This window comes from Macrobrachium rosenbergii, chromosome 25 (assembly GCF_040412425.1).
Source record: "Macrobrachium rosenbergii isolate ZJJX-2024 chromosome 25, ASM4041242v1, whole genome shotgun sequence".
In the NCBI taxonomy this organism is placed as follows: domain Eukaryota; kingdom Metazoa; phylum Arthropoda; class Malacostraca; order Decapoda; family Palaemonidae; genus Macrobrachium; species Macrobrachium rosenbergii.
Window position 1 is genome coordinate 43469010 of NC_089765.1, and position 13350 is coordinate 43482359.

At 35.4% G+C, this 13350-nt stretch overlaps 1 protein-coding gene across 29 annotated transcripts in view; it reads right to left on the reverse strand.

The window, feature by feature from the left end:
- The window catches only part of RhoGAP93B (MyTH4 and RhoGAP_KIAA1688 domain-containing protein RhoGAP93B), a 617058-nt gene that overhangs the window by 25384 nt on the left and 578324 nt on the right, over positions 1-13350 (reverse strand). For 22 of the 29 annotated variants that reach the window (XM_067127509.1, XM_067127533.1, XM_067127526.1 and 19 more), the window contains 5 exons: positions 13186-13317; positions 11389-11574; positions 10743-10969; positions 4477-4639; positions 3509-3684 (listed from right to left, as the gene is read on the reverse strand). In XM_067127509.1, coding sequence (XP_066983610.1) covers positions 3509-3684; positions 4477-4639; positions 10743-10969; positions 11389-11574; positions 13186-13317 — 884 coding nt within the window. The remainder of the gene's footprint in view (positions 1-3508; positions 3685-4476; positions 4640-10742; positions 10970-11388; positions 11575-13185; positions 13318-13350) is intronic. The other 7 variants (XM_067127537.1, XM_067127530.1, XM_067127523.1 and 4 more) reach the window with 1 other exon arrangement.

Genomic DNA, 13350 nt, shown 5'->3' on the forward strand with positions numbered 1-13350 from the left:
TTTCCACAACATTCACGATAATCATTTCTCTGCACTGGACCTTAGTATTTCTTCAACTAGTATCCACCTTGATTTTAATTGGTCTGTTAATGAAGATTTAAATGGAAGTGATCACTACCCGATCCATTTGAAATATGCTCTGAATGCTCCATCTGAAGTTTTACCTAAGTGGAAGGTAGGGGACGCAGACTGGGATAAATTCAGTAAAGGGTGTCAATCTAGATAGGAGTTTGAGTCCTTTCATTCTCATCTAGATGCCTATGATTACTTTATTGAATCTACTTTGAAGAGTGCTGAAAGCTCGATTCCAAAAACAAAAGGCAAACCTCGTAGACCTGCAGTTCCCTGGTGGAATAAGACGTGGTATTCTGAGAAAAGTGACTAGGAAATGCTACAGACGTTACAAAACTAGTGGCTCCCCTCAGTCTAAATTAATCTACAAACGTGCTTTAGCCAAGCAGCGGCGCTTTATAAGAAAGCCAAAAGAGAATGTTAGCTTTACTATATTAATGGAATAAACTCAAGACCCCACTAAGAGTGGTGTGGCGCAAAATAAGGAAACTGAGTGGAAAATTTGTAGCGTCACCATTGCCCTCATTAAAATAAATGACACTCTAATCACAGAGCCCACTGAAGTTGCCAATGAGCTAGGAAAACACTTTTCTAAAGTTTCCAGCCCTAACAATTATTCTCCAGAATTTCAAAGAATTAGGAATTCTGAAATGTGTCTGAAGTTTGATTCGGGAAAATCTGAACCATACAACTACAAATTTTCCCTAAGAGAACTTCGTGAGGGGCGCTCCTCAAGTGAATCCACAGCTCCAGGTGAGGATACAATCATATATGAAATGCTGAAACACCTCCCAGATGATGCCAAAAAATATTTACTGAAGATTATAAACAAAATATGGGAAACTGGAATTTTACCCAAGGACTGGAAAATATCCATAATTGTCCCTGTTAAAAAGCCTAATAAAGATGCTTCCCAAGTCACCAGCTATAGACCAATAGCTCTTACCAGCTGTGTATGTAAGCTGATGGAGAAAATTATAAATACTAGACTGGTTTGGCACCTGGAGACCAAAGGATTACTATCGCAATTTCAATTTGGTTTCAGAAAAAACCGCTCCACCCTTGATCCCTTGCTGAGGCTGGCCAACCAAACCCAGCAAGGATTCGCCAAAAAGTGTCAGACCATTGGGATATTTTTTGACTTGGAGAAAGCATATGGACACTACCTGGAGAATTGGCATCATGAAACAACTGCACAAGATGGGCATATGTGGAAGAATGGTCAGGTTTATATATTCCTTTTTATCAGACAGACTTTTTAAGGTAAGAGTGGAAACTCCTTCTCCCAACCTTTTATGCAGGAGGAAGGAGTTCCCCAAGGAAGCGTTTTAAGTGTAACACTTTTTCAGTGGCAATAAATAGTGTGATTGAAAAATCTCGCCCCTGTTAAATGCTCGCTTTTTTTGTCGATGACCTTGCAATATACTGCACAGGATATGATTCCTTGTCTGTATGTAAACATTTGCAAAGGTCTATTAATGCTATTACTAAGTGGGCTGATGAGAATGGTTTCAAATTCTCCTCTTCCAAAACAGTTGCAGTACGATTCACCAGGTGCCGGCGTGTGGAAGAGGTTCCCACACTTAGTGTAAAAGGGTCCATCCTTCCTTACGAGAGTGAAGTTAAATTTCTGGGGATGACTATTGACCATAAATTAACATGGGCTAGCCACATAAACGCCCTAAAGTTTAATGTTAATCAATCTATGAATAATTTAAAGGTTGTCTCTGGATTTAGTTGGGGGGGCTGATAAGAAATCCCTTCTGAGGCTATATGACTCTCTGTGTCGATCTAAGCTAGACTATGGCTGTCAGATTTATTCCTCAGCCTGTAAAACCAAGCTAAAGGAACTGGATGTTGTACACAACATGGGGTTGAGAATATGCTCAGGGGCTTTTAGAACTTCGCTTGTTGAAAGCATTTATGTCGACACAGATCATTTACCCCTTGATCTAAGAAGGCAAGAGCTAGGGTTGCGATACATGGCTAGAATGAAAATTGCTCCTAAAAATCCCTCCTTTCAAGCACTAAAGGAAACAGACTCTCAGAAGTTTTCTGGTACAAGAGCTTCTAAACCATTCCAAATTCGACTGAATGAGGATGTTAGGAATAATCACCTTAAATCCCAGAAAGTCCTGGAAGTAGAATATCCTGTAAATCCTCCATGGCTTATCCCAGAAGCATCAATAAGTAAGAAACTGTTTAACAAAAAGGACTGCACTGTAGAAGAGATTAGGGGAAAATTCTTAGAGCACGATGTTACCCATACTAATTTTACAAAAATCTATACAGATGGATCAAAGTCAGATAGTGGTGTTGGTTGCGCTGTTATCCTTGGTAATACAGCGTACCAGCTAAATTACCTGACTCTGCATCAATATTTACTGCCGAATTAACAGCCGTAGTGTCTGCCCTAGATTTAGTTTTTCAAAGTAGTGACTCTAATTTTGTCATATACTCAGACTCTAGAAGCACCTTAGAAGCTATTAAAAAATTTAATAGCTTTCATCCATTAATTCAAAAAGTTCAGGAGTGGCTTTTTCGTATATATTGTCGACGTAAATCAGTCGCTTTCTGTTAATTTTTTTATGTATATAGCACATCATTCATTAAACTTCATACCCGTATTTATTGGTCACATCACTTCATTTTATTTATCAATCATTTCCTTCATGAGTTCATAACTTTAACATAATTTATTTTCTTTCCATTACGGCGCTGAATGGCCTTGTTGGCCCCAGTGCCTGGGCTTTTGCCCTAAATATCATACATCCATCCATCAAAGGTTTTGTTCTTACATGAGACCGAAGGGTGTAGAAGACAAGTACTGTATGGCAGAGTAATACAAACTGTGTTGAAGAGACAGTGCTGAGAACTTTTTGTAAATTCTATAGCGGGTGCAAGCAAGACCCCTAGTCACAATTTCCTTAAGATCTGAGGGATAAGGCATCAGTAATATCCTTCTTCATTGGGGATTAGATGGCAGAGAAAAATAAGGTTAGCAAAGGAGCCTTAACTTACACTGTGTGATATTAACCAAGAAACCTTAGAATTGGTACAGCAGTGTGGTAGGCAAATAGATCTTTCTTCCCAAGTATAGTCCACCACAAAGAGAGGTCATATCACATCAGCAAAGCATGAATGACTTTCTAAACTGTTTCATAGGTTTGATAACTAACCTTGAATTCAACTGCAGTAAAGTTAAAGGTGTTTATTTTAGAGCATTTTTGCAACTTTTAATTTCATTCTGTAATCATTCAGTCAATTAGAATTTCGCCTTATAAATCCATATCAGAATTTTTGGGTTTGAAAAAATGAAAATCAGAGGCATGAACATCCGAATCTTAAAGTAGTTACTAAATGAATTTAATGGTTCTGTAAACAACCACAGGGTACTCACAGACTGAGTACCCTATGGAACAAAATTAAAAATTACCTGTCCCTTTGAAGATCCATTACTTCTTCAATTGTGCCTCCAAACATGGAAGCCCTGAATATGTGTAGGCGTGCTAAATCTATTTCTTCTAAGGTAGGCTTTTTTAACCGCTGTCGTTTGGCGTTTACACTAGTTCTTTCTAAGCGTTTATTACACACGCCTGCATAATGTGCCACCTGCAGTGAGAAAATTTATTTGTAAAATTTTTCTGAATTTCATGAGTTTGCTGAATACACCACTGCTGAAAAAGAGTTTCTTATTCCAGCATGCAGTGAGTAAAAAGATTCAAGAGATATTGCAATACACACGTATTTTCAGAATTATACAGCATAACATAAAAGCATATTAGGTACATAATTTGAAAGCCTTCTGTATTTGGCAAGCTGGGTCTTGCAGTAACATAACATGTTACTGATAATTCTAATATTTTAACTTCAATAATGGTCACTACGTTGACAGGCCATTGCTTTATATTACTGACTACATTATTTAGTTCTCAATTAAGAATAAAGCTTTCGGACAAGCCCTGCAAGTCTCAGTGTGACTTGGGTTTTAATAGAGTAATTTATAATAATAATAATTAAATATTAGACCTTTAAATTTTTCACCTAACAAGGAAAAACTATATATTTTAGCAATAAATAAGTTTTCTGTACAACTAAAAGTAAAAATCATCATTGAGGAGTACTGCAAGCAATCACACCTTTGCATAAATTTACTAAAAGGTAAACTGATATGTATGATTAAAGGTTTAAATGACAGTACAAGAAGCAAAATGTTCAATAAAAATTCATTCAGTTTATAATTTTATATACTAAACTGTAGATACCACTGCTCGTAAATAAAGTAAATTAAAACTCTTTGGTTACTAAGAGTAATAATTTTGATTTGAACAATGCAGTCCTGAAATAACCATACTTCATAAAGAACATTTTAAGATACTACTCTAAAATTGTTTCCTAAATTACCTGAATATGAATAGGCCACTTAGATACATCTGGGAACATGGCGCAGTATGCAGGATCACAATGCCTTGTTATATATCCAGCCAAGTAGGGAGCAAACTTTTCTGAAGGTGGGAAAAATGCCAAACATATTGCCAGGAGTTCCCAACCTCTACGCAAACTGTCCCTGTGAAAAGAATTTCAGCAACAATGAAGAACCATGCACAGATATCTGAGAAAAGGATAAACTCTGATAATAGTTCCAAGAGGGTACTGGCTTCAGGAAACCCCCTCACAATTATATATGCTAATTCAACCTCATTCTATTAAAAAACCAATTCAAACTGAAAAATATTAAAAAGATACACACTACATGTATTGCTGTGCATTTAAACACAATTTCTGTAATTGCAGTTAGAAGAAGAGATGATGATTCACAATTTTTATGCATATTTTAAAGAATGTCTAACTGAGTATACTGAGTGTAGGATGTCTGTCATGTGTTGATATCTATATTTTTTAATAAGGCCTGACTGAACTAAATGGGATACAAACTTCAGTTACATGACAATTTTTAAAGCTTGGAGGAAATTCCTTCAGAATGAATGAAAACAATTGTGGGCAATACACTACAAAAAGGAGTGCTGCCTCCTATGTTAAAGATTTTACTTTTCCTGTTTACAATAAGATTACTGCAATAACTACTGACTTACGCGACAGCAACTTACGGCAGATTCGAATTTACGGTGCCTTTTCAGCGCCATTGATGACACTAACGGCAAGAAGTTAATGGCGCTGTAACCTGAAGCAGCATCAAGTTACACCACCATAAGTGCCACTAAAGTGCTGATAATAGTGAAAAACCAATTTACGGCGAGGTGCTGGAACGGATCCCCGCCGTAAGATGGTGACGCACTGTATAATGCTGTACAGGCTTATTTTTCCTCAAATTTGGGCTAAATACATGTGAATATTACTGGAAAACACTATATATGTGGAAATTATTGTTCATATGTGCCTTGATGCACAAGAAGTCATACGAAAAAATCAATACATTATATAAATTTTGTTATGTAAAAAGTACATTTCATGAAATATAAAGCACTTTAAAAATCTTTTTAGGACTTTAGGTGTTACCTTTCAAAGAAAACAATTATCAAACAATCTGACCAATTGTGAAAAGTAATTTCATAATAAATGACCTTTATGCAGAAGTGAATACAGACATCTCTTTTGTTCAATAGATCAGAAGTATGGTCTCCTTCCTTTGCTCTTTCATGACCAGGAAGAGAGTACCCAGGTGAGCCGAACTACCAGTCATTTCAGAGATTTACTCAGAATCCTCCCTCCAAAAGCAAGTCTCCCATATGTAAAGACTGAGGGTTTGTACTTGTGCAGGAACAAATGACAAATTTTAAAGTAATTTGTATATATTTTCCTTAACATACAAACATACAGTGAAGTTCTGTAGAACCATACCATCCTGTGCTCTGTAACAGGATTGGATTTATAGATTTTAGGCATACATGCCAAGCACTGGGGGAACTTGCCAAGCACTGAAGCAACTAAGGTCATTCAGCACTGAAACAGATATTGTCAGTAAAAGTCTGAAAGGTGTAACAGGAGGAAAACCTCGCAGTTGCAATATGAATCAGTTGTTAGGAGAGGGTGGACAGTAAGATGGATGAGAAGATGAACGGAGGTACAGTAAAAGAAATGAAAGCAGTTGCAGCTAGGGGCCACAGGGATGCTGCAAAGACCCTTAAGTAATGCCTACACTGCACTGCATGAGGTGCACTGACAGCACTATCCCCCTAAGGGGACAGAAGTCAATCAATAATGATCGTGCAAGGTTTTTCCCTGTACGATTGGAATTATTCGCTAGCTCCATAGATCTACAGATCAGGCCTACTCCTCGGTACAACAGTAGAAGTTCTGGAGGGGGCAAATGAAGAGGCACACCGACGATCAAGTTCTCGTTGTTCACCCACCACAGTAGGTCTTCTCTTACCTCTGTTGACAAAGGGACTTGAAACAGAGGGGAATCCCTCATAGGAGACCACCGTTCTTTCAATCTCCATTGGAGAGAGCATAGAAGTAGGTGGCCTCAGGGAACAAGCTTCTCTGGGGAAGTCAAAAGACCTAGAACCAATTGCCACTATCGTGCTGGTTGCTTCTGTTTGGATACGAACTACCATCCTGAACTTCTCTATCCTTTGATCTGATGGAAAGACTCTCGACGTGTCTGTGTCTATGATCATTCCCAGGTAAAGAATTACAAATTGATTAAAAATTTGTCATGTTTCACATATTTTATAGTGTATCTTGTAACTTTTCCTATCAATTTCACCATATTTTTGTAGCTAACGCAGACTAACAAACGTACATTCCATTATCAAAGGAAACTTCAATTTTTATTGTGATGAATGTTGAGCCTTCAGCATGAGCAACATAGGACTAAAAATTAAAGAATTTTACATGTGCCAGTCCTCTCAAACTTTGACACTTGTTCTGTAAATACAGTACAGTATCTCCATTCTTCCACTGTGTACGTTTCAGTGAATTGTTTAGAAAATAATTTCTGTTTAATCAAATCTTGTTTAAATGTAGGGAATAATTTTTGTTTAACTTAAGTTTTTGTTTAACCCTTAAACGCCTGTTGGACGTAGCAAACGTCGACTAAAATTGTCTGTTGAATGCCGGGTGGACGTAGCAAACGTCGACTACAAAAAATTTCAACCTTCGGTCAACTTTGACTTGACCGAAATGGTTGAAAAATGCAATTGTAAGCTAAAACTCTTACATTCTAGTAATATTCAATCATGTACCTTCATTTTGCAACAAATTGGAAGTCTCTAGCACAATATTTCGATTTATGGTGAATTTTTGAAAAAAACTTTTTTCTTACACCCACGCAGTAACTCGGCCGAAAATTTCAGAAATTCTTTCGTCATTTTGTCGAAATTTTTGCACTGTTCTATATTAGCCGTTACATAAAGTTTTATATATGAAAATGTGCGCAATTTCATGTACAATACAACAGAAAATAACTCATGGTTGTAGCTTTTATCAGTTTTGAAATATTTTCATATAAATCACGATAACTGCCAAAATTTCAACCTTCGGTCAACTCTGACTCGACCGAAATGGTAAAAAAACGCAATTGTAAGCTAAAACACTTACATTCTAGTAATATTCAATCATTTACCTTCATTTTGCAACCAATTGGAAGTCTCTAGCACAATATTTCGATTTATAGTGAATTTTTGAAAAAAACTTTTTCCTTACGTCCACGCCAGAAATTCTTTCGTCACGTTGTCGTAATGTTTGCACTGTTTTATATTAGTCGTTACATAAAGTTTTATATATGGAAATGTGCGCAATTTCATGTAGAATACAACAGAAAATAACTCATGGTTGTAGCTTTTATCAGTTTTGAAATATTTTCATATAAATCACGATAACTGCCAAAATTTCAACCTTCGGTCAACTTTAACTCGACCGAAATGGTAAAAAAATGCAATTATAAGCCAAAACTCTTACATTCTAGTAATATTCAATCATGTATCTTCATTTTGCAACAAACTGGAAGTCTCTAGCACAATATTTCGATTTATGGAAAATTTCTGAAAAAAATTTTTTTTTCCTTACGTCTGCACGTCTGCGCGTGGTAACTCGGCCGAACATCTCAGAAATTCTTTCGTCATGTTGTCGTAATGTTTGCATCGTTTTACATTAGTCGTTACATAAACTTTTATATATGAAAATGTGTGCAATTTCATGTAGAATACAACAGAAATTGGCTCATGGTTGTAGCTTTTATCAGTTTTGAAATATTTTCACATAAATCATGATAACTGCCAAAATTTCAACCTTCAGTCAACTTTAACTTTCGACCGAAATGGTAAAAACGCAATTGTAAGCTAAAACTCTTACATTCTAGTAATATTCAATCGTTTACCTTCATTTTGCAATAAATTGGAAGTCTCTAGCACAATATTTCGATTTATGGTGAATTTTTTAAAAAAACATTTTCCTTACGTCTGCGCGGTAACTCGGCCGAACATCTCAGAAATTCTTTTGTCTCGTTGTCGTAATATTTGCACCGTTTTATATTAGTCGTTACATAAAGTTTTATATATGGAAATGTGCGCAATTTCATGTACAATACAACAAAAAATAACTCATGGTTGTAGCTTTTATCAGTTTTGAAATATTTTCATATAAATCACGATAAATAGAAAAAATTCGACTTTCGGTCAACTTTAACTTGACCGAAATGGTCGAAAACTGCAATTGTAAGCTAAAACACTTACAGTCTAGTAATATTCAATCAATCAGCTTCATTTTTCAACAAACGGGAAGTCTCTAGCACAATATTTCGATTTATGGTGAATTTTTGAAAAAAAAAACTTTTTATGTCCGCAGCGTTCACAATTCATGCATCTTTTTTTGATATAATATTTTCTCTGTGTTGCTTTGATCGTTTTAAAATTTGTTATATACCAAAATCATCACAATTTAGTGTACAATACAACTAAAAAAATTAAGTCATTAGCTTTAACCGTTTTGCTTACAAGCGCGATTTGTATACAATTATATACAAGTTTTTTTTTTTTCATATATTCCAATATTTATACATGATAATGATATTTTTTCATTTCCGATGGTTACATACTAAACTTCAGGCAATGACAAAAAAAATGAGCCAAAAATGAACTCTTAATCTTAAAAACTAAGCGTGCTGTGATTTTTTGAAAAAAGCTTTTTTTCCGCTTCAGCGCTAACTCACCGAACGCCGCCGGCATACGAGAGACGTTTTTGTAAATAGGGCTTCGGCGTTAAAGGGTTAAATGGTTGCTTTTACTTACAGAGGTTACCTAAGAATCTTTTTGCAGCAGACACACACTGGTTCTGGTAGGTCTTGCCTTATTTTTAACAATAATCCCAGAATAACTGATGAGTTCAGTTTTCACCATTTGTAATTACTAGGAAGTATGGGATTTCCATATTAATGAACCGCCTGTTTTGTATACAACCTCTCTTATCCAAACCCTTTATATCCAGGTTTCCACATAATCTGGACAAGGTTTGGATCTATAGATAAGTTTGTCTCAGAGGTTTACATTAAAAGAATATTAGGAAAAAAATTAAAAAGAAAAGTAAAATATTAGGCAATGTTTTGGAAACCCTCGGAATGAAGAAAATGAATATAACCTGAAGGTCATCAGCTTAATATAAGGACAACTGGAAAGCATAAGAGTTGAAGGGATTAAAATGGCCCTGAGGATAATGAAAGCAAAATGGAAAAGCCTCAGGACCATCCACAAGAACAAGTGGTGTATTTAAAGCAATTGCAAACATTCTGGGACATCCAGCTTCTACACCTCCCATTAAAATTACAATTTCAGTCTTATATATGATTCATGGGGTTGTGATGAAAGAAAAGATTTTCATGAAACCCCATTAATCTTTTGAGTACCCTTCTTCCATGCCCTTGAGCTACAGCTTACAAGAAAAGCAAGTTAACTTGTCTATAGACCCAGATGGTGTCTGCCTCCTCAGGCAGACAAAATACTTGTGAAACTGGGAACATTAGAGACAGGTATATTTGGCATATACTCTTACAGTTACTGAGTCTGTGTAAAAAACTTGATTTGTCACATAATGTATAATGTGGTGCTTAAAGGAGCAATTGTGAACAAGTACGAATAATAACCTATGCCATTTATGCTTGGGTAAAATTTCTTGCAAGTCAGTCAGTTCTCAACAACAGAAGAAACATTTAGTATTAGGCTACTGTTAAGTGTAAGTAAAATCTTTGTATAAGTATTACTGTAGTCAGTAAGAACTGTAAAAGAATATTGTAAACAATTCTTTGTATAAAAGTATTAAAACGTATTATTAGTTGTATGACTGTGTGATTGTATGTAAGTACATATATTAATAAAGCTAGGTTTTATTAAAGTAATTTCCTCTTTCCTACACCTAAAATCCCTACAATCACACCCATGACAATGAATGTGGGCTAATTGCAAGTAATGAATTTGTTGTGAAACAATGTTTATCGACAAAATGAATTAATAATTTGATATAGTTTTTAAAAATACCCCTACTGTGTGGAGTTTAGATTTTCTCTGTGACCTTAAACAAGTGCAGTATGATACCTGAGCATTATTGGTACTCACGTATACAACGTAATATTGAATATTTGTCATTTTCACAAATATGCAAACAATAAAGGGTAAAACAATTGTAAAATGCAAAGGAAGAAATTGTGGTAGACTTACCTCTTGTGATTTTCTGTTGTTTGTCTACAAATCTGAACAAATAGCTCATCTCGAAGGCCCAAAGTGTTATAACACAACAAAACAATATCGAGCCCAACAGAGTTTAAAGTCATTCCTGGCTTTGGCTTTCGATCACTCATGTATATTTGCACTAGTCTAAAAAGCTCACATGCCTGATTCTTCACAGATTTATCAAGTGTTGCAAGCATTGGTTTACGAATGGGGTCCTGAAAAAGTCAAAGAAAATATGTCTGAATTTTAAAAAATATCACTTTTTGAACAATGTATTTTAAAGGTACACATATACATTACACAAAATCCCGGATTTCCATGTATCAAAAAGTTTAAATGAAATTTACTGTTTTGGGTGGTAAAGCAAATAAAAACTTCAGTTCACAAAGTCCTCCCTTAGGTGTGCTTCAGTTCACAAAGTCCTCCCTTAGGTGTGGTAATCTATTTGCTACATACAATACAGATGAAAACAGTATTGCTTAAGTCTCATTTATCTTTGAATGACCTCACTTAGCAGAAATGTCTTGTGGTGTTGTAACAACCCCTCCCCCACAATTCTACTTCACGTTTCAATGATGTTAGTATTTAAAATGATCCGAGTAAAAAAAAGAAGGAAAATAACCAAGGTCATTACCTTTGTCCATGATATCATATCCATGACAGACACTTTTTTCCTCAAAAGGCCTCTTGTGTGTATATTGAGATTTTCTTGTGCATACTTCTCCATCATATTTTGACCATCACTTCCTCCACCAATGCTGTAACGTTCAAAGTCCGATTCTGATGGAGGCTTTTTCATCATGGAGAGAGCACTCATACCCTATAGAGAATAAGAGGAAACACAATACATACAGTACATGTATAATGAAACTTACCATTCATTTCTTATTTAAAGTTGCATAGCTCTTCACCAAAAATTCTTGTGTCTTGGTTGGACATCCAGACTTTAATAGCAGAGGAGTGATTAAATTCATTGGGTAATGTAAGTTTGCATGAACGACAGGCCAGTGTCCAAAGTAACACAAGACGCTAGAAGCACCTGCTAGGGTTTAGCATGCCTCTCGTTTGTTAGGCTTTCAGACCTTACTGTGATCCACTGCCACTCATGCCTGACCCCTCCAGCCTGTGGTAAGTTTAACCTACAAATTTTTTCCTATACGTATGTGACTTAGCTGAAAATTACAGATAACCCTCTCCACAAGGAACCATTTTCAAAATGACCAAGTTCCTTCACATTCTTGTCACATTACGTAGTGTTATGATTCTTAAGAGATAATTTACAGCAAAAAGCTACACATATATACCTTTAATATCAGGGCAATGGAAAATATTTAGGCTTTACCCTAACAAAAACTTACAAAGGCAAAATTTAAACATATTTTGATGTAAAAATTGCAGTACTGTACTATTTCACTGATGACAAGGTCTATTCATAAATTTTTGTACTTCAGTACAGTATATTCTGACTAACCATGAAAAATTAAAACTTCACATTAACTGAATTAATTCACACTTAGAGCGTAACAAAGATTACTGGTATTCTAATCCTATGCTCTTATCAAATTAACGCATTTCTCAAAATAACATGTAACTTTGAACATTACGTTAACCCTGACTGACTGTTTCATAGGCTTTATTTTATCCAACAAAATGTTTAGATTTGACATAACACAATTGAGCTACTGCAGCAGCATTACGCATATGAGCACTCCCTTGCACCCTTCCACTGGAGTGTTCTGTTTACTTATTAGGCCACCGCGTTCTTACATGTTCAGATGTATGAACTCAAGATTCTATGCTATTCTGCAGTAAATGTGTAGCTGATAAGAGAACTCTCCTTTGAACTTCAAAAGTATATCTTATTAATAAATATTTTTTAGTTTTCACTAGAGAAAACACAATCACTATGTGAAAACTTGTTTAAAATTATAATAACAAAAGAAAGCTCTTGATGAAAAATCAAGTAAATGCCCCAGTAAACTTTATACATAGTTTAACTTTTTTATATTTTCCAACAGGAAAGTAAACATGAAAGTCTTCTTTTGATGAAGACACCTTTATCATTTAGCAAGAAAATGCTTGGGGATAAAATCTTTGGCATTAAGATTATTTGTTAGAAATTTTAACTTGTACTATTACTCTTAACTGCGTATAAAAATAAAATATACAATACTACAAACCTGAAGCATACAAAAGTTATTATAACATAGTTACTAAGTGATGAAAAAGTAGATGTCAAAAGAACATTCCATAGGACAGAATCTACATGGAAAACAAACAAAATACTTAGTTAAAAGATGAAAATGTTAGAAATGTTCAAAATGCAAGCAATCTAAGATTTTTACTTCATCAATACATTTGTTACAAAATTAAATCTACGACTACAAGGACCAGAATGCATGGAATGATCTGTGACAAAGAAGCATCTGACCTGAGGTGGACGATGGAGAGAGCCGGTGTTAGGGTTGGTAGTCAGGGTTGAGTCCATCATGTTGGGAATGGAGATGGACAATGGACGGTTACCCAACTGGCCATTGTTGCTACTTCCATCACGGTTACTCAACTGAGGAGTTGCATGTATATTCATTACTGTACT